This window comes from Ylistrum balloti, unplaced genomic scaffold (assembly GCF_031769215.1).
Source record: "Ylistrum balloti isolate Yb309-2 unplaced genomic scaffold, AGI_CSIRO_Ybal_v1 Utg371016, whole genome shotgun sequence".
NCBI classification, from domain to species: domain Eukaryota; kingdom Metazoa; phylum Mollusca; class Bivalvia; order Pectinida; family Pectinidae; genus Ylistrum; species Ylistrum balloti.
In genome coordinates, this window is record NW_026782565.1 from 337,699 (window position 1) to 365,607 (window position 27,909).

Below are 27,909 nucleotides of genomic sequence, written 5' to 3' on the forward strand. Positions count from 1 at the left end.
TTTAAACTCACAATTTGTAATTGTATGAATTAAAATTTACATCACACAGCAGGAGTATCATTTTATCTTTAAAAATTCTCCATAAGGGCTCTTGCCGTCTTTAGTGTGAATAAAAAATTACCTGTTGTGTCATTCCCATGTATTCTCGGAACAAGGCACAAGATCAAAATGAAAGCATGCAACAACGTTGACATAATCGACAGCCACCTCGTTGAGTGTTGGGGAAAAATCTTCCTTTTTAGAATCTAACACACTCTCTACGTCGACAGATCAGTTGAAAATGTTGACGTGTTCCAAATTGTCCGGTTATAGTCAATGAGCCGAAACAGACGTACAAAATGTGTATCACCTGGCTATCCCACCATTATAAACGTGTCGACCAATCAGCGATTGGCTCTGGGGTCACTCCTGAACACTATGACACATGACCGAATATACCACAGTAAAATTATCATGTTTACCTTTCATTATAAATACGATTTTAGATGTTAGTAAATTTGAATTTACCTGAGGTACCTCCGTCGCCTGACATACATATATACACGTATAAATAAATGGGATTCGTCTCTGCTGTAATATATATATCTCCTCTCCAACAAATCTAACTTCGTCCCGAATATTTTTAAACGTGTATACCCACTACCCACGAATGGCTTGTCGGATTTAATATTTTAGCGCAGGACGCGGTCATTTTTCTAACCGTTGTGTTAATATCTTGCCAATACATACTAGGATTTGAAAAGAGACGTATCCTTGGCGCATTAGTTTTGGACCCCAGAAGAATCATTTCTCGCGCGTTACGCTTTGTCAACGAATTGCTACCAACCAAATACATAAATGATTTGAAATGTGTTCATACTATATCATTTATTTAAAAACCTGATCACTCAAAGGCCAGTATTTTTCGAAAAAAAATATCCACAGATCCGACCTCAATTTTGCTCACCAGAAATGATCGACATGTGTATCGCCGGGACATGTGCAAATCCGTTTCTGATGACATCATGAAATCACAGGGATGCTTAAGATAGATTACAGTGATCCAGAAACAAACACACACATTACATCACTTGAACTTACGAAAGCCGCCTGAGGTCATATGAAAGTCAGAGAATATTTTTAATTTCTCGTTATTTCGAGAAAAAATGTCGTTATTACGATAAAAATGTCGTTATAACGAGTTTTACAAGTCGTTATTACGAGAAAAAGGTCGTTATAACGAGTTTTACAAGTCGTTATTACGAGAAAAATGTCGTTATAACGAGTTTTACAAGTCGTTATTACGAGGAAAAGGTCGTTATAACGAGTTTTACAAGTCGTTATTACGAGAAAAAAAGTCGTTATTACGAAAAAAAAATGGGTAATTACGAGTTTCGAAAGTCGTTATTACGAGAAAAAAGTCGTTTTTACGAGAAAAAAGTCGTTTTTACGAGTTTCCGAGTATATTAGTACATGCACTCAAAATCAACGATTTATTTTCAAAGAAGGTCCTGACAATGGCGGAGTCCAATTTCTGGGAATTCATCAGGGAACAAACAATAACCTCTAATGAGGTCATCACAGAAATGCAAAAGGAACAGGTAAAATGATTATTGCAAATGGTAATATACAATCAAAACGTGTTGAATGCTATACTATCCAGTCAGGTACCTCAAGATAGAGGTTACCACATGCATCTTTGCTAATTTTAGACTCTTTCCTGACCAGGATTTCAATACATATCGCGGACGGAGGGACAAGCTCATTATTTAGGTTTTAAAGCCACTTGATCGAAGAGGAAGTTATTTTATATTGTGGTTTGACTTCCGTCCGTCCGTCCGATTTTCCATCTTTTCCCTTCAAACGACCTCTTCTTAAAACCAATACTGATAATGGCTCTGTAGCATGTTCGGACGAAGGGCTGATAGTTTGTTCAAATCAATCACCTTCAACCACTTTCTTAGTCACACAAGGACAAATGTGTTAAAATCCTTGAATAACTTTTCAATAACCTTACGGCCCAACATTTTGATACAGCATTGGTTCTGAAGCATACTGGATTGAAGGTTAATAAGTTAGGTTAAATGAATGACTTTGGCCCTATTTCAAAGGTATCCATATGGACGTATTTAGTTCTGTCTGATAAGCAGAGTATTTGTAAACATTTCTACATGAAAATTAGATAAAAAGGTTATGAGACAAAAGGACAAAGTCTTATTATGCCCTCGCGGCGACTCTAGGGACTTCATTTCTCAATGGATTTTGATCAAACTTCATATATTGATTAAGTATCAGAATACCTTGAACAAGTTCGTGTTTCAAGATGCCAAGGTCAACGGCAAGGTCACAGTTGCTATTTATAGAAAATAGTTGTCATGACTCTAGCAATTCTATTTCTCGACGGGGTTTGATCAAACTTCATATATTGATTAATTATCAGGGTACTTTGAACAAGTTTGAGTTTCAACATCCCAAGGTCAACGGTAAGGTCACAGTTGCTATTTATAGAAAATAGTTGTCATGACTCTAGCAACTTCATTTCTCGACGGGGTTTGATCAAACTTCATATATTGGTTAGGTATCATGCAAAGGTCAACCGCAAGGTCAATGTTACTTTTTATAGAAAATATTTACTGTGGCTCTTGCGACTTCATTTCTCAATGGATTTTGATCAAACTTCATACCAATTAGAATACCTTCAACGAGTTGGTGTATGTAACGTAACAAGACACTGTTATTTGCAACATAAGGGATGTGTTCTTAAACATAAGGGGGCGCGAGGGGATTTGTATAGCTTGCGATGCCTTGTTTATCTTTTCTCTGATGAACATTATCCAGTGAAAACAAATAGCAAGTTTTTAACAATTCAAATGTATGGATGTTTGCTTTAACACTCATTAAGAACAAATTCAAGTGAATGTACACTTCACTATCTGGCAGGATTTTACATTCATCTTGTTTCTTCATCAAAACCGCACTATTCAAAGTACTAACCCACTTGCAATTCAGTAACAGAATAAAAAAGAGGTTTATCTAAAATAAAGCATCAATGTAGTATTAAAATTCACTATGTTCAATAATCATCTTGAGTGTGAATTACTAAAAAAAAAGTCTTACAATGCTAATTGTTTTATTGTATTTCAGATAACTCCGGATCTGATATCCATTATGACTGATGAAGATCTGTCAAAATATGTGCCCCTCCACGGTAACAGGTTAAAGGTCCGACAGTTTCTACAAAGGACTAAACAAGTAAACAATCACGTTACGCGACGAAGGAAACTGCTAGAGGTATTGAAGGAGAAAATAGAAGTAAAACGAAAGGGCAGAAAGAGGAGACAAGAACAATCATCATCCGACGAAGACGAAATGCGGAAAACAAAGAGACAGTTTGGCAATCGTAACGCAGAAAAAGCCACCAGGCGTATTGAGATTGGATGGATTCACAAAACCAAAACTGGCAGTTTACAAGTAAGGCAAAAGAAAGGCGGCGGAACGCGACGAGTAAACATAAGAAAAGATGCGACAAAACGGGACATTCTAGAAGAAGGAAAGAGGCTGTTTTTCCCTGATGGGGTATCAACAAAAGGTCACATTTCTGATTTTCTCTGTGATGTTTGGGATTTTAGAGACAGAAGTGTGCGGGATGATAGAACAGTGAAAGAAATGTATGAGGAAACAAAAATGCCCTTACTGAGGTTTTATTTTGCCACCACGTGCAAAGACGAAACAGATAGAGATCGCGATGTGGAAAGCATCAGCATGCCGATCGTTGATGAAGGATCAAACACAAACAGAGAGTCAGATGATGACTCTCTCCCAGACCTTTATGATGCAACTACCCCTTTACCCTTGGAAAATGATCGACAATCAAATGATCTGTTATCTACAGCTATCAGGCTAGCAGGAATAGAAGAAGCAGACCAGATCGAGAATGTTGATAACGGTACTTCTCCGGTGAACCATGCATTAAAATTACACAGAGGACAAGTGTTAAAAGAACTTATCGCAGGTTTTAAGGACATTGATCCTTTTCGGGACATTGTTTCTGTAGAAATGCTGCTCCCAAATGGTATGCCTGAAGTCGCTGAAGATGGAGGCGGGGTGACTAGAGACGTGTTGTGCGAATTTTGGGAATCATTTTATGAAGAGTGCACCGTGGGAAATAACTCCAAAGTTCCTTGCATCCGCCATGATTTTGGCGAAACTGTATGGCAATGTGTAGCAAAGATTATTGTATTTGGGTGGAAAGCTAGCGGCTATTTTCCGGTGCAAATTTCAGCTGTTTTTTTCCAACAGTGTATGTACAACAACGTGAAGAGTGACATGAAAGATGCTTTCTTCTCGTACATTCCAGAAACCGACGCTCGTACAATGAAGGCTGCTCTAGATGACATACAAGCTGTCGATAACGAAGAATTGTTAGACATTCTTGAACAACATGAAGTGAAAATTATCCCAAAACAAGAAAATCTTGAGAAACTTGTAAATGAGATAGCCCATAAAGAGCTGATCCAGGCATCAAAATAGACTGTTGGTGTCCTTATCTGAAGCAGATGCATTTAACTGAAGAGAAGTTGGATTCGCTATACTCTGCCCTACTGCCCACGCCAAAGAGAGTTCTGAATTATCTTGTATTTCCGGTAGCAATGTCGTCTGATGAAATCGCAGTCTCTAATCATCTCAAGAGATTTATCCGGGAACTGGACTATGTTTCACTGAAGAAGTTTCTACGCTTTTGTACCGGGTCGGACTTGTTAATCTGCAAGAAAATTGAAGTTGCTTTTGTGAATGTCGTTGGGTTGGCTAGACGCCCAGTAGCTCATACCTGTTCATGCTTATTAGAATTGCCAAAATTTTACGAAAACTTTTCACGATTCAGGACAGAGTTTATGTGTGTTCTGAATGCCAACATTTGGATAATGGACATAATCTAGGCGTTATCTTACGTCTTGGAGTAGGTAGTGTGACGTACAATATGTATGCAGTACACATATACATGTACACTACCAATATGTACATTGAACATTATACATGTACCTGAGAAGTACTCACGTGATAACATAAAAAAAAGTATTAATCTGTATCGTTTTAGAGTTCTGGTACCGGTAAGTGATTTTTGTTGTCTCAAAACCCAGAAGAAAATGAGATATTTTCTTGTTCTTACTAAGTATAGTTTCCAAAATTATACCACACAGTGTTATGTATTGATGGTTTTAATCGACGCATCTAATTAGTAGTCATATGGAAATACACAGATACAAAGTCTATGATTATCTTTTTCATTTTCATTAGGAATCGGATCCCTGTTTGCTGTTTCTGAAGATTATATGGCATAATAAGTATGTGCAGATGTACCGTATAGGTTTTTTCGTACTTAATAGGACCAGGTGCTCTATTAGAACTGTTGAATTGTGCATGGTGTTTCACTTAGTAATGAAGAATAATGATTTTTCATTTTCGTTGTCATTTTTTTTCATTAAATAAAGGAGAAGAAAAACTTTAAATTATGTGTTAGTGTGTTTCTCTTTATAGCATAAAAGAAGGTAGATTGCTGGAACCATTGTGAAAAAAATTATGTGTATATCACGAGCATAAAAATGCACGGCCAGACCGGGGTTCGAACCCGGAACCCTCTGAACACTAGAAGGATGCTCTACCAATTGGTCGCCGGCAATCGACCCGGTCCAGTTCCATTAGACTCCTCCCTCCCTATTTTAAGTCTTCGCCCCAGAAGACCCAACACACAACCCAGGATCGAGTATCCCCTTGTCAAGTACTTTATCTCGCTTGGAACAAGTTTTGGTCACAGGCACCAAATGTAACAAGAGCGGAGAAATGCACGGCCAGATCGTACGCTCTACCACCCGATCTACCCGGTCGCCGGCGATCGACCCTATCCAGTCGAGCAAGTGTTTGTTCCCTTAATCATATGACAAGGTTTTAATAAATTTAAAAACCTTACAGAAAAATCTAAATATCAAATAACTTATTTAAACCATTCGAACCTATAAAAAACTTGCAAGAAACATTTGATCCAATTTTCCGAAAGAAGCATACTCAAGAACACTATTTTAGTTGCACGTTATGGAAGTTCATAGTTAATGGGATTTAACTCGTCCGGAAGTGGGACATTCCCCTGTGCAATTTAAGTCAGACACATTGGATGAACTTTGACATGCGTGTACTCTTACTCTTCTCAAGCCTACACGTGTTTCTGAAATTCTTCCCTCTTTTAGTACGTCAATGCAGTTTTTCATTTGTTCATGTTTTGGCCTCATATTATCATTAATTTCGAATTTCGAATCTATTGATATGTTGGTATATCCTTTTAATTAAAGAAAGATATTTAAGTTCAGTATATGTTTAGAGTGAGTTCAAAACTCAGAATGCTTTAGAGGTCATTGAGATTTCTCTATATAAAATATTGAAATGATTGTTTGGGCAAATATTGTTCTCAATATACTCAATGTAAACTAGTAATGTAATGTAAAAGCAAAATCAGCTTAACAAGATTTATTTTGTCATTTGTTAAATTACATCTATACATCTAGCGATTTTCATTATAAAATTTAATTTAGTTACTCCGACATTCTTAATCCAAACTTATATTCATTCGTGTTGTGAAAACGGATGATGCTGGAAAAAAGTTGAATTTAGCGACAGACAAAACTAGATCTACCATCAATCTGACATATTCAGTTATTCATCTGTTTTTCGTCCTTTTTTAATAGTTGTTGAAAAAAGTGTTTTCACAAAAAAAAACCCTTGTAAAGAATATGAATTATCTTAAGCTGGAGTGATGCTCTACAATAGCGAGCGCACGATCCCCCTCAAATCTTGGTATAATTGTTTGGCCCCTGTTGCATCATTTTGAGACACAAACCCATATTCTTTCATAATATCACAACACAGTTCTGCTACGGTCTCATCACAGGGAACGGTAGGTTTTGGAGATGTCTCCTCTGCACACATTTCAATTTCATCTTCATCAACTGGACAGAGTCTATCGTCGACATTGTATAATTCCGGGAGGGTATACATCATCAATGGACGGTTTCCTCCGCGGACAGCATTGGTCCTTGATGCGATTCTGTGCGTGTTCCATGTTGCAGCCAATGTATCTAGCTCTTCCTAAAAAAAATATAATAAATTGATATAAAATATGTTCAAAAGGTCAATATTTAAATTGCCAGCATTATGGTTGTCCAGAAAGCGGAAAGACCGCCATTTTTGAACATCTTAAGGTAGCTAGAATAATATATACGTAGACTTGTTCCGGAATTTATTATAAGAATGGAGTATCGCTTTTGTATACTTTTGCGATTCAGACATAAAAATAGCTGACGAGCAAGCCATCTTACGTGGCATAGTTATGGCGTCAACTTCAAACTCATCGCCGATATTAAGATGAAACATGACGAAATCTTCTCTTTATAAGTACATGTATTAAAAACAGAATACAAATATCAAGATACGTCATGTATATTTCATGCCAACATACCTGTATTAATTTCATGAAACAGAATTGAATCAAACTTTTGTCGAGGAAATCTCCACAAAACAAATGTAGTCCAGCCTCACTTGCAAAATCTGCAAAGAAATCCATCCAAAATTGTCCCATCTCCTTGCGCAAGCAACCCCAAAACCACTCAATACGCTGATTATGCGTACTTTTGCCGTAAAGAAAACTGTTATTGCCAGACAGATCATCTCCGTGATTTCTTCTAAGGAACACTTGCATTTGTTCAATGTAAGCGTTTTTTGTCCCCATATCTGCACGAATGCGTTGAGGGCAACCTTCCCTCCGTCTTACTGCTTCAATAAAGTAGTGCGCGATTACTTTGGGGTCGTTGTTTGTAGTGTGAGCTTCAAGCCAAATGTTTCTGGAGAAGCCATCAATGCAACCATGTATTGCAATACCATATGGTTTTAGTTTATCGTACCCATCTATGTGCCACACAAAGTTAGGTCCCTTACTGATATATTGACGCCGTCGGAGTCTTTGTCTTTTACGGTGAAAGACACCTTCGTGATCCAATAACTTTAAGAGATCGTAGACAGTGTCTCTTGGAATATTAAAACCAGACTGAATACACTTCTGGTGCATCCATCTGTACCCGTGAAGCTTCCCGGAAGTCTCTAGCTCCCCAGTTATAAACAATGCGACATCAAGTATATCAGAATATCCAGTTTTTCTGGATAATCGCAAACTCTTTAAAATCCTCTTCAGTGTTGACATACTTATCACTACATGGTGGTTTATTGCAAGGAAGCTTAATATTTCTGGATAGGAAAGTCCTATGTCAAAATACAATTTTAGGAGGTTTTCCAATTTTGCTCTTCTCATGTTGTCTTCCCATTTGAAATCACGCATAACTATTCGTCTATAATATAATTTTTCCTCGTAATAATGACTTTTCAAAGTCGTAATAACGATTAAATTTCTCGTAATAACGACCTTTTTCTCGTTATAACGACCTGTAAAACTCGTAAAAACGACTTTTTTCTCGTTATAACGACCTTTTTCACGTAATAACGACTTGTAAAACTCGTAATAACGACCTTTTTCTCGTAATAACGACTTGTAAAACTCGTAAAAACGACCTTTTTCTCGTAATAACGACATTTTTTCTCGAAATAACGAGAAATTAAAAATATTCTCTGACTTTCATATGACCTCAGGCGGCTTTCGTATACAGGCGCCAACTTTGAACTCATTTGAAAACAGGCTTGATAAATATTGGAAAAGTGTTGATAGAACATATAACATCTTTATTCCAACCAGAAGTGACAACATTAAAACAATGGATTGTGACAAGGTTTCGGATCTGAACATAGAGACATAAGGCCAGCGTTCAGTAACTACTATGCTATACTAAGCTAAGCTATATCGTGTCATCTTTGAGTTTCAAGCACGTTTTTGAAAATTACCGACAATTCTACAGGAGTTGTCGTTCCTTAGACAACTTAATGAGTTGTTATTGTTTGAGTTTTTGAAATCAAGTATCAGCAAGTTGTAAAAAACAGTTTATTCTATTCTCCTTAACTTAACACTTTTATGGGGCGGGGTGGTGGAGGTGGAGGGGAGGTGGGGGAAGGGGGAGGGGGTGGGGGGTTATACCCGTGTCACAAACACACTGTATTGGTATAAAAATTTACTTCATAGTCGTTGATCGCATTTCGTGATCAATCTTTTCGAAATGCATTTGAAATAAATAATTGCAATGTAATCAGAATCAGTCGAAAACTGGAAAAATTTGTATGTCCCCATTAAGCGTTGAATCATTTCATTTGGGCGGACATTATTTTCTACGGTAAAAATTACACTGACACCGGAAACACGTAACAGTTGAGGTAGACCTTGAGAGAGAATTAGACGCGATCGACGAGCAAATACAGCACATAAATCGTCCAGCATGGCTACAGCAATTCCCCAAGTTGAAGACTTGCTCAAAACAGCATGTGTCGCCTTCGAAAACCGATTTGGCCGCAAACCCGAGGTTGTGGGATGCGCGCCGGGTCGGGTGAACTTGATTGGGGAGCACACCGATTACAACGAAGGGTTCGTGTTCCCGATGGTGAGTGAGACTTAAAATCACGTCACTGTTCTAGATTGTCGTGCTTCGCCACAACATGTAAACACATACTCACAGTCAGCTATTCGGCGTGAAAGTTTGTAAATTTTTCTTTACCGCGTGTAAAATAATATCGTCTGGTTATCGGTTCCGGACCGTTATGTATTTCGGAACGACCACTTTGTCGAGCCATATTACATTAATCATATTGAACTACGTGACCTTGCACACGGATTATTTTGATTGTTGGAACATGTCACGCTTCCAGAAAGAATAAAAAATGTGATTTAAACCATCCACCATGAAATATTATTAGTACATATTTCATTGGTGGTTTTTTTTCTTGCTACACATTTTTTTAACATGTCAAACATCCGCCTAGATATGATGAGATAACCTATCGGTTCATCCTCAGATGCCTATGTTTTATTGTCAACCACGAAAAATAGGGCGCGCCTTCTCGCAATTGTTAGGTTTCGAAATACAAAAGTCCAACCTTTCACGTTGTATATTGAAAAAATTATGATTTATAAATTATCACTTTTTTAAATTTCTGATTTTATTTAAATAGCGAGTTGTAGACAGAGAGATGAAAAATCAACTTTATTCGAATAGTCTGTGTTGTAAAACAGAAATTTACCAAGAAATATGGCTTATATAAGATTAAATAAATCAAACAATAAAGACTTGAATCTAACCCTTCAGAAAAAGTGCACATATAAACACCGATATCCACCACTTTCGCACCATAAATGTATTTTAAATTTTTATTTTCATCAAAATAATGATTTTATGTTTTACATGTACTTCTGGGTCACTGTTATCTATCTTAAACGTCTCTGAGATTTAGTGATGTCATCAGAAAACAAAAGTGCAGTCACATGTTCGATACACCTGTTGATCATTTTAGGTGAGTGACTTTGAGGACAGATCTGTGGATATTTTTTGAGAAAAATACTGGTGTTTCACTGATCAGTTTTTAAAATAAATCTTAAAATATGAACATATTTGAATTCATTTGAAGATAAAAGATACATGTCTGGAATGGTGCCTAGAAGGTAAAGATACAATGTTTTTATTTTTAGATAGAAGATAAAAGATACAATGTCTTAATTTGTGTATAAAAGATACAATGTTTGAGTAAGTGTATAGTTATAAATCAAACAATGTCTTATTTTTTGTATAGCAGATAAAACATAAAATGTCTCAATTTGTGCATAGAAGAAAAAAACATACAATGTTTGAATTAGTATATAGAATATTAAGAAAAATATGTAATGATTTGTGTAGAGAAGATAAAACATACTATGTTTTTTTTTATTTTGATTTAGAAGATAAAGTTACAATGGCTGTATCCCTGAACGCATACATTTTAAAAACATGTCTTGGGTGATATGTTTACACAGTGATTATAGTCTGTTTCCTTGTGTAGGTAGTTATATTTACCTGTACAAGTTACCTGTATTTACCTGTGAGTGTACAGGCATCCTGATTTTAGGGTGGGAAATTACAGATGAGGACATATAGTGTATAATAGACTTATTTAAAGTAAAAAAAAAAGAAGAAATTACAATTGTATGGATTATATATATAAACTTTAAACAAATTATTTAAGAAATGTTCAATTTACAAGATGAAGGATATAAATTGTGTACAATTTTGTTTTAATATTTTTTAATTTATGCACAATTATGCATGCATTCAATTTCATTTATTCAAATCACAATAACTGCTTGATATGATTATTTTGATTATTTTCTTTAAAGAGTGTTTGTATAGTGAATTTTATATTCAAATGATGTTTGCTAAATAAATTAATTGATCTAAAACTGTTCACCTCTCAAAGATCAATTAAAAAACTGATGAACTCAGTTAATAGGACCAAAGCTACAGATGACATGACGCTTTGAGGTGAGTATCCAAGCTATTCATGCAGTTTATCTATATAAGCTCCCACATTTTTCACATTGGTATAATTTACTTTGCTATCATTCAACAAATCTTCTAGTGTTTCAATTCCCAATCATGGCTAATGCTCAGTTAAATTTTAAGTTCATTAGAAATAGACTTGGGGGTAACAACTTATCATATAATGGTTACTTGTACAGAATTAGATCATCTCGAGGAGAAAGGTAAATACTGATGTAAAAGTTGTTTTGTAAAAAGAAATATTTTGTTAATTCTATCCTTGAAACAAAAACTCATAAATTGTATCAATGGACTTTTTTGCTCTTAAGTATGCAATAAGGAAGAAATAATTAGAGATAAAAAGTAAATTGATGAATAAATAAATAAATGAAAATAATAAATCATATTTTTTATACATCATACTCTTGAAGTCACAGTAAGTGTTGCTTTGAAACACTGATAGATTTTTTTTTTTCTACATGTAAATCTCAAGTGTTGCAAACTATACATTTATGTGAACCAGACATTAATATCTTCTTTTTCTCTTTCAGAACTTACTGGAGATACACCATTACCAACTGCCTTGCTACAATCAACACCCGCAACAACATCATAGTAGGAGTTGGACGGCAACCACACAATCACCCGGGAGACCATGCAAGCATCGTAGCCAAGGAGATCATGAACTGCATCACTGACCGCTGCCAGAAAGAAATCAGACCAATCCCTACCATCTACAGTGAGGAACTCTGCAAACTGCGTGACAACGAATGGGATGAAGAGACAAGAACCGTTGTAGAGAAGATACCCACCTTCAACTCCAAGAAGTCACAGCTGTACAGAGCCAGACGCAAGCTTACACCAAAGCTACCAACCACTACCCAGGACATTGATCTCGAGGGAAGATGGACGGAAACCAACACTGGAGAGCGCTTCCTACACATTGACGATGGTGACCAGAACAGAATCCTTGTCTTCGCCACATCAGAGGACTTGGCTGAGCTCGCCACCGCCGACCGCATCTACTGTGATGGTACTTTCTACACGTGTCCCAACATCTTTCATCAGATCTACACGATACACATTGAGATAGATGGATCCATGTACCCAGTTGTCTACTCTCTTCTACCCGGGAAAAGTCAGCACATCTACACAAGATTCTTCACACTACTCAAGACATTCATGGCAGACAACCACCTACCCATGTCGCCCGACACAGTATTCGTTGACTTTGAGACAGCTGTCCACAACGCAATCCGCACCGTCTTCCCAGGGACTGATATCAAGGGCTGCTTCTTCCACTACACCCAATGCGTCTGGAGAAAGGCACTGATGACTGGACTACAGCTTCCATACCGGGACAACGAAGACATCAGGAGACTGGTTCGCCGTGCAGCAGTCCTACCTCTGGTACCTGAGCAGCAAGTTGAGGATGTCTGGTTTCACGCACTACAGGACATTGAGTACGCCGACCTACCAGCTGACGTGACACCATTCACGGACTATGTTGTTGACCAATGGGTGGATGGAGACCGACCAGTTTGGAACCACTACGACAACGATGGACCACGTACCACCAACCACCTAGAAGCCTGGCACGGGAAGCTGAAGAAGATTGTGCAACACGCCCATCCAAACATCTTCGAGATCATCCAGACATTCAAAGACATTCAGGCTACCAACGAAATTGCAAGACTCCAATGACGCGCCGGTGGAACCAGACGACCCCGACCCAAGAGGTACAGAAACATTGACACCCGCCTTGCCCTGCTGAAACAGAGACTGGAGAGCAACACCATAGACATCATTGCGTCTGAGCTTCTTCACTTGGGTTGAAATGTCTTGCCTAGACTTGCTCTGAGCAAAACGAATGACTTTGTACGTTGTGTCATTGTTGCAGATATTTATGTCAGTGCTATATATTCATCATTGAATTAGTGTTATCACTTATCAGTCTTTAGTGTCTCGTATATGCCGTTAGTGCTGTAACATCAATCAGTTTCTAATAGTGTGACATATAAGTGCAGTGTATTTATTAGTATTCATAGTCATGTTGCATATATTTGTCATTTCCTGGTGCTGTATATTTATAAGTTTTTGTAGTAGTGCTGCATATATTTATCATTTCCTAGTGCTGTATATATGTCTTTAGTTATGTGCTGATATGTTGTACATTGATCTTTCTTTAGATCAAAATATTGTACCTTATAGATTTGATTTGAATGTTGAACTTGATATTTTAGTTGAAGTTACATGTTATTTAAAGGTAATTGTGCTATTATGATAGAATATATTCATAAATATTGGCATCTTTGTGTTCTTTCTTTATGTTAAATGTATTTTAAATTTAATCAATTGTAATATTATCATAAGAAAAGTTAATAAATATTGAACTTCATATTGATATCTTAGTTTTCTTTCTGCAAGTTATCACAGGTTAATACAGGTAACACAGGTAGATCCACAGGTAAAATATCTCAGGTAAATATAATACATGTATGATATAGACTATAATTACCCTCCCTTTGATGTTTCTACCTATTGTTCTAGACATGTATACGTTCAGGGAACACACCGTTACAATACCTACAAATTTATTTTACATGTAGATATGATTATATTAAAACTTGTATTGGTATAGAATATGTTTATGTAGTACTACATATGGATACAGGTGTAAGTGACATTGACTTAATATTGCTGTAAACACATGCAGATATGTAAGTCCTTTTGAAAAATTTAAATATGAAGAGTAACTGTATTCAAATGATTTATTCTTGTCAAAATGTCCAACACTAACAAATTCTGTGGACAGACATAACATTTGCAAGTCTAATGTGACCTAGCTTGTCGAACAAGAAATGTCAAGGTCAATAATGTGGCTGATCAATGATTGGTCAATATTCAACACACCCATGTTTACCAGTGAAAATTTGTGTTACTAGAAACTTAACCCCACAAAAAATAGTTCCAGTTGACATTTTGCCACTAAAAATGTTCTAATTGCGAGTTTTATCTGTATAGGGTTAAGAGAACATGAAAATAGCATAAAATGCATATAATGGTATTTTTTTTAATGTATGCATGTAGCTAATTTTTTTACATGTAATTACATTTGATAAAAACTTATAAGGGTATAAAAAGTACAAAAGAAAAAAAAACATAAAAAAAAAGGCAGGAATAAAAATGAGTTAGTTGTTTCCTATATTATGTAATGATGTAAATCCACCCAAAAGTTCCATGCCAAATTAAAGATGCTGCAAAGAAAGAAATTGTATATAATCACACCATAATTACTCTGAAATGGGAATCGGAAAAAATTATTTTCTCTTAAATTTTCATTTCTCAATCATTACATATAGGCTAAAGAGAATTGGTGAAAGAATTTCTCCCTGGAACAAAGCGATCATGTTTGGGTAGTACTCGTTTATGTAACCATTATATTTGATGCATGATTTTACATCTTTATATCATGCCTGAATGATTTTCTACAGTTTCCGTTTTATTCTATGTTTTATCAGTTTAGACCACAAACAACTTCATTCAATCAAATTAAACACTTTTGTGTAGTCTATAAAGCAACAATATAATTTTTTATATACATGTATGTAAAATCCCTGTGTAATCATCTGAAGACCCATGACACAAAGTTAGATTTTCAATCGTAAAAGGCAAAACAAAAAAAACATGGATGGTAACCACACAAAAAATTTTCCCTTCTTACGCCTTTACATCAAATTTAAACAACTTATCACCTTTGATTTAAATAACATGTACTTTGATTCAAACTGAATCCGTACAATATATGTGTTCAGTGTCCACAATGACCAACATCTCTAAAGTAATATCAATATTTTGTCTTCAGGAATATTACAAGGAGTGTTCTTATGTTTATATTGCAATATCTCAATGCTGTATTGTATGGCATACCAAAATTGTTAATATTAATACATATTTCAATATCATTACATCACTAGTCATTCTTACGTTGGTTTGGCTAAACTTTGAATGGGGGTTACCATAGCTTTCTAATACCTGGTCAATAATGGGGAAAAAGTTACAGAAATTTTAATATTCAAGAAGAATATTGAAGAACTATAAAAAATTTGTTTATGTTTACATTCTCAAAAACATCGGCAACAAAGAATTGAGAACATTTTGAGTGTATTATCACATATCTTATATTCAGTTTATTAATTTTAATTAACCATAAAAGGTAAATGAAACAGTAAATTACTCTTCTTGTGCAAATAAACAAACTTTGTTACTTTGCAGGCTTTACCACAAGTTACCCTAGTTGTTGGTCAGAAAGTTGAAGGTGACTTGTGTAGAGTGGTGACCTTAGCAGATGTAAATGAGGACCGAGAGGTGGAGTTTAATGTGCCTACACCAACTGCTCCTCTACAACCAGGTTCTCCCAAATGGGCAAACTATGTTAAGGGTGTAGTGGCAAATTTTAAAGGTACATACATTAAAGAGTCAAAACAAATGGTAGAAAAAACTTTATAAATCTTATCAAAACAAAAACAGCAGACATACTTAATTTTGTTTATCTATTCTACAATAAGTCTGTGATTTGTACTAGGCCAGAAACTTGAAGTTCAATGCCAGGATAGTTTTCTTATTTGTAACTGGTATGCTTGTGTTAGTACACTAAGGTCGAAAATAGTGTGACAAGTTGGTAAACAAATTATGGAAAGAAAAAGTCCACACACACACACAAGATTGTAGCAATGTACTGTAGTCTGTTCTGCTATTCTTTGTTTAACACTTGGTCATGGATGTCTGTGGCCCCACTCATCCCTGTTAAGTACTGGCCAGTTGCGGCATATCCTGATGGCCTCCTTAACCAGCCACCAGGCTGTAGCCATACCATATTTTTTGTGCAAGTATTTGGATCTTACTTTAACAGGAGACAAGGTCGCATTCAACGCTGTAATCATAACCTCAGTCCCCATAGGTGGAGGAGTTTCTAGCTCTGCTTCTATTGAGGTCGCTACCTACACATTCCTTGAAGGTGTGACAGGTACTTTTGGACAGTTGGACAAAAAGGACAAGGCATTAGCATGTCAGAAGGCAGAGCATGAGTTTCCAGGAATGCCCTGTGGTATCATGGACCAGTTCATATCTGTTATGGGAGAGAAGGATAATGCTCTCCTCATTGACTGCAGGTGAGAAAATGTAAACAGCTTGGCAACAGGTAACCCTTGGTAACAAATTACAAGTACCACAGCAGTTGAACTTTTTAAAATTTTGCTACATAATATACATTATAATTTTGTGAGCAGAAAATTACAATTTAGAAATATCTTCATCGTTAAATTTGAAGTATAGGATCTTGAACAAATGCTGAGTCATACTGTAGTTTTAGACTTTGTCTCAGGGTGACCTACTGCTATTCTCTTTTGTCTGGCGTCGTGCGTCATAAACTTTCACCATTTTTGACTTCTTCTGGAAAACTTTTGAACTGATTTCAGTGAAATTTTACCAAAAAATTTCATGGCTAAAGGCACACCAAAATGATAAGTTACATGGCTCCAATGCTCAGGGGCCTAAAGGAGTCAAATGATTTGAACTTCAAAAACTTTCATCTCAAATCCAAGGTATGGTAGAATAAAATACTTTTCATGGATTGAAAGGCCTTCAGATGCTTTACCAAAATGGTAAATTTCATGACCCCAGGGTCTCACATTACCCCTAGGGAAGAGGGTAAAGTTCCCTATAGTTTATATTGAAAAAATTGTATTTTTAAACATTGTTCAGGAATTTTTTATTAGAAATGGTTCAAACCTGGTTAGAATTATAAGTTTAAGATGACGGTTTTATTGAGATGCACATATTGGCATCAGCTGACCTCCAGGGGCTGTTGGGTGGGGCCAAAAATGGGTCAAATTGACAGATATTTCTAAAATCTTCTTTTCAGAAGCCAGATAATGTAGAACTAAATACTCTTCATGGATGGAAGTGTCTAACAGTGCTTTGTGAAAATTGAGGAGGGGGTAAATTTTACTGTATTTTATGTAGGAAAATGACATTTTTGAGCATAATTTGTTATTTTCCTGCAGAAATTGTTCAAACTTGGATATAGTATAAGCTGACAGTTTGATGAGATACATAAATTGACCTTGACTGACCCCAAGGGGCTGATGGGTGGGGTCAAAGTGGGTGAAATTGACTGAAATGTCAAAAATCTTCTCAAAATCGCAGGTATGGTAGAATCAAGTGCTGTTCATGGATACTGTTCCTGAATGGAAGATTTTATAAAGAAAAATTCAAATATTGAGTGTAATGTGTAATTATTAAATCTTGGTTAGAAGCCTTAGCTTGGGACAGCAGTTAATGTATACACAATTGACATTTGCTTATGTGTACAATATAGTTAAAGTTATATCACTTTTTTTTTAAATAATCATTTTTATGACATGTTACAAAAATAATTATGACTCAGGTGACCGTTAAGGCCCTTGGGCCTCTTGTTTGTTTCACAAAACACCGGGAAGCCAGCATGGATGTGTCTCAAATTAAACAGTGGACCAGATACCTGATAATATAATACATTTGTACATGGCATTTAATAGCATTTGACTATAATAAATGCTGGTTTTGCCTATTAAACTGCATAGACTTAAATGTCACAAGATTTGCATTTATTGTGTCATATTATTTTTGATTTTGGAAATGTAAATAATTGAAGGAACTTTAAAATGGCCTACCTGTTTTTCCATAGATCAATAGAAAGTCGCCTGGTAGCCATGAAGGACCCAAGTGTAGTTGTCTTGGTGACCAATTCCAATGTGAAACATGAATTGACAGGAACAGAATACCCCACCAGGCGACGCCAGTGTGAACTCACCGCTAAACTCCTCAACAAGAAAAGCTTGCGGGAGGCTAATGAGGAAGATCTGCAGGGTATGTAGCCTCAAAGTGTTCCCAAGAGTACAGGTTTTCACTACAGCACATTCCTGGTCTTAAAAATGTTTGAAATGGTCAATGCTGGAAGTCAAATTACTCTAAACTTCTACATCAGGAAAATTTGTATCATACAATATTGATATAGAAATACAGTGTAAAACTGATATGTACGCTGATGACACAACTCTATCAGCTTCTGATTCTTCTATTTTAAATGTCCAAAATAAATTACAATGTGACCTTAATGCAGTCGAAAACTGGTTTACTGAAAATAGAATGATTATTAATGCTGACAAAAGCAGAAACATAGTAGTAATGATTATGTCTTAGATCTGTCTTTAAACAATACAGAGCTTGACCAGGTACAGTCTGCTAAACTGCTGGGTGTAAAAATTGATAAGTGTTTATGCTGGGAATATTATGTCAACTATGTATTAGGAAAAATAAATAAAGGTTTGTGTCTATTGAGAAGAATTAAGGAGTACCTTCCAAGGAACGCTAGAATCCAATATTTTAATGCATGCGTTTTCCCCCTCTTCCTGTATTGTTCAACAGTCTGGAGCAGATGTTCTAAAAATCTGTCACAAATGCTTTACAAAGCTCAAAAGCAAGCAGCAAGGGTGATTTTAGATATACCATATGACACTCCATCTGCTGATTTGTTTTGTGTTTTAAACTGATTGTCTTTAGCTGATTTTTATCATTACAGGACAGGTTCAATGGTATACAAATGTGTCCATCATCTTGTTCCAGAATGTTTATGTAGTTTGTTTAAAGTAAAGTCTGATATCCATACCAGATGTACAAGATCAAGCCATAGAAATATTTTACATATTTGGCAATAATTTTGTAGTTGCAGGAAGCCAACTCTGGAACAATTTGCCAAATGAGATCAGGATGGCAACACGTTTTGCCTCCTTTAAATGTGCCCTCAGCAATCACCTCATGGAGCATGGGTGATCAGATTTCATATTAATATCCTCTAAAGAACTGTATCACGTCTATTCAGTATTTTAGCAGATTATTCTCCTATTGTGTTACCTATAAAAATTTTAACCCATAATTAACTGTTTATCCTCCAGAGTATTTCTTGTGTCAACTTTGTAAACACTTTTTTATATTATTGGTATTTTCTTATGTCAATTTTATTCATTTATCTTTTTTTACTACACTATTATATATGTGTATAAGGCTGGAACTGTTTAAATTGATTTAATATTATGTATGATATTTATGCATCCTGTAATATTCCAATCCAAATTGTTATCTGTGATATCTTGCTTTCTTATTACAGGTTTACACTGTATATACAATATGTAACTTTTAACCAACACATATATACTGTATTTTACTAACAAGAGGACCATAAGGAAGATTAGCCGTTGGCTAAATATGTAATCCTCAGAAAATAAAGTTTATTATTATTATTATATTGAATTCAAATAATAATTTTCCCATGATTTAAAGTTGAGAGCCTTAATCTAGTTTTGTACCACTAAAACTATCAGTATTTGTATTTTATAATAATTTCCACTCTTCAGAGCTAAAAGATAAGGTTGATGATGAACATTTCCGAAGAGCACGACATGTGATTGGGGAAATCAGACGCACAGAAGAAGCTGCAACAGCACTAGAAAATGGGGACTATGACAAGTTTGGAAAACTCATGGTAGAAAGTCACAATGCTCTTAGGTAAGTCAAATTCAGGATTTGAAATAAATTAAAGTTTTCACCAATACTACTGATTTTTAATCATTGATATTAGAACTGTCTGAAATATATAGGACCATAAACTATCTTTATTGTGTACATACCACTCTGTAAAAAGAGCTCAATAGGTATTCTGAAATTCTGCCTCCCTGCCCAATTTTTAGCTCACATGAGACAGAGTCTCATAGTGAGGAATTGTGATCACCTTCATCCGGCGTTGTGCATTTTTAATCAATTTAATTTTAAATTTAAAATATTTCTTATATGGTTAGAATTATGAAGGTATGAATCAGTTAAAAATCTTCTTCTCAACACCCAGGTATTGTCAAATCAAATACCCTTCTATTAACCTTTCTATTCAATATTGCTCAGGTGACTGTCAAGGCTGCTAGACCTCTTGTTCATATTGTATTTATAACTTGATATAACATGCACCGGGGAGGATTTTAATGAAATCTGGTTGGTATGTTTAATGAATTAACAATAACTTTGAATCTAACGGAAACTAAATGTCTCATTGAGAAGTTCCACACTATCCCAGAAACATTGTTTGATGCATCTATCAAAATAAAAAAAGACACACATTTATTTACAGGGATGACTATGAGGTTTCTTGTCCTGAACTTGACCAACTTGTGAAAGCTGCAATGGAAGTGGAGGGAGTATATGGGTCAAGGATGACCGGTGGAGGGTTTGGAGGCTGTACTGTTACCTTAGTGAAGAAGAATGAGGTCGACAAAGCTATGGAGCATATACAGGTAAGAACTTATTTGTCAGTCTTCGCTGTCATGAACAGGTGTATTCTTAACCTAAACAGGTTATTCCTTACCATGGACAGGTGTATCCTTACCCTTAAAAGGTTATTCCTTACCATGGACAAGTGCATTCTTAACCTAAACAGGTTATTCCTTACCATGGACAGGTGTATCCATACCCTTAAAAGATTATTCCTTAACATGAACAGGTGTATCCTTATCCTAAACAGGTTATTCCTTAACATGGACAGGTGTATCCTTAACCTAAACAGGTTATTCCTTACCATGGACAGGTGTATCCTTACCCTTAAAAGATTATTCCTTAACATGGACAGGTGTATCCTTAACCTAAACAGGTTATTCCTTACCATGGACAGGTGTATCCTTACCCTTAAAAGGTTATTCCTTACCATGGACATGTGTATCCTTAACCTAAATTGGTTATTCCTTACCATGGACAGGTGTATCCTTACCCTAAACATATATCAGAATCAATCCAACAGACTAGAGGTGGGTTCTTCCATAATTTCATCCCTCAAGTCAGGCTTTATCAGGACAATATTAACCTCAGCTATATATCTAAAGAACTCTTAGGGAAGGCAGATTTAAATTGTGACTTGTGACGTTTACAGTCAAGAGCGATAACTCTCCAGTGCTAAGTATGATAACTTCCCTAATAGTCCATTTTAGCAGTACTAAGTAATCAAATATTGAAATCCTTCACGATTAAGCAATTAATAAAAATTATACACTTTCTGTAAAAATTATATAGATAAAACATTTAATGTTCATCTAAGCACACAGTTGAAGATGACTCCGACATGTACTGTAACCTGTGGTAGTCCACAAAAACATCTTCCTGTGATGAATTGCGAGATGATGCTGTAATGTTGGAAGTCCGCCTGAGATGATATTTGTGGCTGATATTTGATATATTTAAGTTCACCCCTTCTCTTCAATCCCCTGCATACCTTCGGGTATCCAGTCTAAAGGCAAACAATCTCGACACCTCCATTAATGGTACTACGGTGTTGGCTCTACTCTTAGCACATATTGTTCTTAACCTAAACAGATGTGTCCCTATCATGGACAGATGTATCCTTATACTTAACAGGTGTATCCTTACCATTGTCAGGTGTTTATTTATCATGGACATGTGTATCCCTACCAGGAACAGGTGTATCTCTACCATAGACAGATGTATCATTACCATGGACAGGTGTAACCTCACAATGTATGGGTGTATCCTACCCACAGACAAGTGTATCCCTACCATGGAAAGATGTAACCTCACAATATATAGGTATCTGTTACCCGTAGACAGATGTATCCCTATCAGAGGCATATGTATCCTTACCATAGACAGGTGTAACCTTACAGTGTACAGGTGTATCCTACCCACAGACAAGTGTATCCCTATCATAGACAGGTGTATCCCTACCATGGACAGGTGTTTCCCTACCATGGACAGGTGTATCCCAGTCATAGGCAGATGTATTCTTACCATAGACAGGTGTTACCTTACAGTGTACATGTGTATCTTACCCACAGACAAGTGTAACCCTATCATAGACAGATGTTACCTTACAGTGTACATGTGTATCCTGCCCATAGACAGTGTATCCCTACCATGGACAGGTGTATCCCAGTCATAGGCAGATGTATTCTTACCATAGACAGGTGTTACCTTACAGTGTACATGTGTATCTTACCCACAGACAAGTGTATCCCTATCATAGACAGATGTTACCTTACAGTGTACATGTGTATCCTGCCCATAGACGGTGTATCCCTACCATGGACAGGTGTATCCCAGTCATAGGCAGATGTATTCTTACCATAGACAGGTGTTACCTTACAGTGTACATGTGTATCTTACCCACAGACAAGTGTATCCCTATCATGGACAGGTGTATCCCTACCATGGACAGATTTATCCTTACCATGGACAGGTGTATCCCTACCATGGACAGGTGTATTCTTACCATGGACAGGTGTATCCCTACCATGGACAGGTGTATTCTTACCATGGACAGGTGTATCCTTACCATGGACAGGTGTATCCTTACCATGGACAGGTGTATCCTTACCATGGACAGGTGTATCCTTACCATGGACAGGTGTATCCTTACCATGTACAAAAATGGACAATGATATATGTGTTTGACAGATTCTTTAATGCCTTATATTATGTCTTTTAAAAAACTCTGTTATTCATTAGATTTTCTCCTCTTACAGAAATGCTACAGTGGAAAAGCCACTTTTTATGTGTGTGCAGCTGCAGAGGGAGCACGACTGATCAGTGTATGATTATCACAGCAGAGCCATTGCAAAATGCAATATACCAGGTATTTAAGGGTGGTTAAATAATGTGATATTATACTTACAGTATGAGGTATACTAGAAAATGTTGTGGGTATTATATTTAGAGGGTGTGGACTGTATTAAGTGAAGCATTTACCTTAGAATATATTTCATAGATCTGTTTAAAAAATGAAATTTACTATGTAGAAGAATTGTCATGGTGTGCCTTCAACATATCAAGTGAAACTCTTGTATTGATACAGGGATCAACACTCTCTTTGTTTACAATAAAATCTCACATGTGTGAAGACTTTTCACCTGTATAAAGCAGAACATCACTAGTCTTGAATCTGGACATTTCACCTGTTTTTAATGGAACCTCTGTTTTCTTGAATCTCACTTGTCTTGATGTTTACTTGTTTACAATTGAACTTTTTTTTAATTGTTGAATCTCATTAATCAAGACAACTTTCTTCTTTAGTGTGGAACTTCTCTAGTCTTCAAATTCTTCCCTAAGTGCATGAGAATCTCATTAGTCAAGATACTTACCTTGTATATAGTGTAACTTCTCTTGGTTGGAACTTTTTCCCTATTTACTGTAGAATCTCACAAAGCTATTTTTAGCTCACTTGGACCAAACAATCAAGTGGGATTATGCTAGCCATCAGACCTTCATCCATCTGGTGTCAACTTTTCCCTTTTAATACCAGGTTAGCTATGCAGTTCCATTGAGCCTCTTGTTATCTGTTTACAGTTTGTTTATAATATAATTAATTTTCTGTCATTTTAGAGATTTTGAGGTTGTAATGATATATCTATTTGTGTATTATAGAACAAAGACTCTAAATGGCAGCTTTCTTGTTCAGGTTCTTAAGAATACAACGAACATTAAAGGATTAAACTATTGGCTAGTCAACATTGATGTAGCTAATCATAGTTCATATCAAAAAGATATTTGGTCCACATAAAAATCACCAACTTTATACTATATTCATGATTTGTATGCAGCATGTTATGTAAGATGTTTTCCTAGCTTTATCTACCATTAATCTTTTAACTGTTAAACAAAGCTTTGGCAAAGTTTAGTACAATTTGAACATACAATCTCAAATTCCATTTTACAAAAGGATAATCCTCAAATGATTTATACACACAAAAATATTTCTTCATAATTGTACAGATGTTCATGAGTAAACAATTCAAAATATGAGTAACATGTTAATTTATATTAGGTTAAATCAAGTTTTCAGGATTGTCAGGTTGTAAAAGGAGAATCAAGTTCTCTTGTATTTTTAATTAACAGGGATGGATCCAAATAAGGAGATGGAAGTTGAATATGGCTTGCTAAGTCTTACTGAAAAAAAATAAACATAACAAATATATACTAAAAGATACAATAAATTTACCAATAAGTCAAATCTGTCTATGTAGACCACTCAGTGGAACAGGAAAGTGGCCTTTATAGCCAGGTGGCATTTATATAGAGGTTCCTTTTTAGGATGACAATGAGTTGTATTACTTGGGAACCAAATCAATTGGTCATAATAGACAGCCCCCTCACTACATTTTGTCAATATTTTTCTACTGAGGAGGGGGCTTATTTGCAGTAAAATACTGCAGTAGACATGGTGCAATATTAAAGTTCAAACAAATTCTTACATCTGTAATTTTCTATTGTTATTTTTAGTGTTACCAGGTTGAAATGATTGTACCTTTTTTCAAGTGACTTGAATAGAAATATTCATTGTCAAGTTTAATTTGTGTTACATTGTATCCTGAAAACAAATGCACATCTGTTTTGTTGTGTATTGTATACTTGCAGTACATGAAGTGAGCTTCGCCTTTACTTCCTGTCATTTACAAACTTAACAATTGACATAAGCTTTGTGTAATTTATTGCTACAATGTTGATATAGGAGAAAAACTCATCAGGGAAACAAATAACCCAACAGACATTATACCTCACTGACAGTGAGTCTCAAACTGGTATTCTAATATGTACATGTATAGGAAAGTGGTGTGAATTCAGGCTTGATTGCACGCAGCATGACAGTGTATAAGTGATCACGACTACTTAGGCTCCATAAGACACTGTACACAAGAAAGAATTTAAAAGCGGGATTGGGTTTGAAGAAATGTTTTAGTTTTTATTGTATGTATTTTGACAACTTTTGGAAAAATTTTGATTGATTTAGAAGATCTTTCACCAAAATCATGAGACTCTAAGGCATATATTTCTATTTATGCTCTAATTGATAATTTCATTATCTGTTACCTTTACCTATATTTCAAAACAAAATAAAACAAAATGATGGGAAAATTTAAAACTGCAAATTAGCATAAAAAAATGTCGAAACTATGTAAATGTACTTTACACGAAGCTACATAATTTTTTCCATCTTGACTAAAGTGATGTAATGTAAAAATTTCATGGCTCTGAGGTCATTACAGGGTAAGTGCTATAGTGTAGAATATTAAGTAATATAAAGGTAACAGAATTTTACAATTGCCTTGTTAAGATCTGGGAGAGTAATATGTTTCTGAAAAACATAAGTATAGCTAATTTTGTAAGAGTTATGATACTCTTTGTTCTGTTTTAAGATAAATTTGTAATTTTGGACAAGAATATTTCATCACTGTTATTAAATGTAAGATTTACTTGTATTTTGAACATTTTCAGAATCTTAAACTGGTTGGCTTTAATATAGATTATATATATTTCTATGACGTATTTATTTTTAAACATAAAGATGTTGTTTTGATGTCAGAATAGTTCCTCTTTGTATTTTTAATGAAATCAAATTTTGGATGTTTAATCACTTTTTAGTTTTATTCAAACCATTTCTGTTATTTAATGGTTGTTCCAATGTTTTGTAAATGCAATATTATATCTTACATTGAATTGTGGTTTGAAATAAAGACTTATGAGGTTGTACAAACACAGGAGCTTGTTAAATAATGAGCATACCTCCTTTCAGAGGTCTGACATTACAAGCCCCTGTGTCTGCTTTACTGGAGTTAAAAATAACATACTAAGTACTAAGTTGTTAAGAGGTACAATGATGTATTTCTGTATTTTCCGGATTTCCATTGCATTAGAGACGGTACTTAGTTTTTTTTTTTTTTTTTGGTACTTTGTTTTTTTACCAGTACCTGCCCGTCACATGTTTATGACTGAAACAGGTCATCTAGAACCATCATTAGCAATCAAATGCAGGATGATTTGAAGATTGAAATAAAAATAACATTCTTGTGGATTTAATTAATCATACCATTTTATATGAATCACAATAATATCTCCTGGACTTTCGTGGTTACTTTGAAGCCTTAGCCTTTTGTATCCTAGGATCGATAGGTCATCGGAGTATATGTCAAATTCTAGAACAACCGCCATGCTTGTTTACGATATGAATGGCTTTGTGTAACTTACAAGACGAAATGATATGGGACTATAAGAATTTGGTCAGGATGCAAGGGCCTTCATTAATATTTATCAGTACAGACACTGATGGATAGATTGTTAAGTAAACCATAGGTAATATTAAGCCCTATATCTATGCCTAGACAATCTGTGAATGCACAAGCCGAACAAGCTGGATATTTGCTACTTTCTAATTTTCGAACTACAATAAAAATAAAGGACTATCTGTGTATAATTCATTTGCAAACTTAATTGTTTCGCTGACAATCATTACAAATTGCCCTCCGTTGTCTGTTATATCAACAAACTTTGGTCAATGTGACAGTTACCACTTCATAAGGTATATCAAACGTCAACATAGTTGTCACCTTATCGTAAGAAAGGATGCAGCTTAAAACCAGGAAAATGCATTACATGTAACTTTGTTCATGGACAAAGTGTACATGTTAAACGGTTAAAAATGTATCGGTAGTTTTGTTACCTGGTTCAAGGTGTATGAATGTGCATATTACCTGGTTACATGTGTATTTCTAAAAATAGTGTCATGTTGTCGTCATGGGTAGCATGAAAGCTGTAATATTTCCCAACATTTTGAACACTGATTCATTGTATGATTTTTTCCCAGAAAACAGAATAAAAAGAAAATTTTTCTTGATTTCCCATTTGGTTTATCTGTTGCGCCCACTTGGAAATGGGCACCACCTCCCTAATGAGGTGTGGACCAATCAGAGAGAACCATGAGATTTATCACCAGAAAAAGATGAAAGAAAAACAAAGGCATCATTGGATAAGTTTATGAAACAGGATATATATTGTCCAATACCTTCAATACATGTTTCCTGGATAGAGGTGTAGTAATGTATATGTAACCTGGTTTGATGTATAATAATGTACATTACTCTGTTTGTGATGTAATATTGTACAGTGTTAACTGATAAGGTGTGATAATGTACATGTTACCTGGTTAGAAGTAAAATTTTCTTGTCAAGAGAAGATAAATTACATTTTTTAACAATTATATAGCATTGATAATAAGTCATGAAAGAAGAATGTTTTTTACAAATTGTTGTTTAAATATTATATGTTGGGAGGAAACATACATTTTATTGGATGAGTAGACCAGCATCTTTTGTAGAATAAGACTTTAAAAGATTTATTAAGAATCGTATTCCAATTGTATACAATAAATGCCTGTATCACTGACTGCCTGACTCTGTTTTGTTATTACAGAAAGATATTTACATGTAGCTAGTTTATGACAAAAGTTGAAATACACAAGTTATTAATCCAGCCATCACTGTGTTCCTAACAGACCTGTGTCCCACACTGATTTCACTTTGTC

At 35.4% G+C, this 27,909-nt stretch overlaps 1 protein-coding gene across 3 annotated transcripts; it reads left to right on the plus strand.

Moving 5' to 3' along the window:
- Positions 1-9,323: 9,323 nt before the first annotated feature.
- Positions 9,324-27,771, plus strand: LOC132560120 (galactokinase-like). 3 transcript variants are annotated; one of them, XM_060224766.1, is made up of 8 exons: positions 9,324-9,560; positions 15,741-15,927; positions 16,378-16,636; positions 18,193-18,374; positions 19,919-20,069; positions 20,683-20,845; positions 23,081-23,190; positions 23,749-27,771. In XM_060224766.1, the coding sequence occupies exons 1-7, from the start codon at positions 9,399-9,401 to the stop codon at positions 23,150-23,152; spliced, it is 1,176 nt and encodes a 391-aa protein (XP_060080749.1). In that variant the 5' UTR covers positions 9,324-9,398; the 3' UTR covers positions 23,153-23,190; positions 23,749-27,771. The 3 variants fall into 3 exon arrangements, with proteins under 3 accessions (XP_060080749.1, XP_060080748.1, XP_060080747.1); XM_060224765.1 differs by having other exon boundaries at positions 24,450-27,771; XM_060224764.1 differs by having other exon boundaries at positions 23,081-27,771.
- The last annotated feature ends 138 nt before the right edge of the window (positions 27,772-27,909 follow it).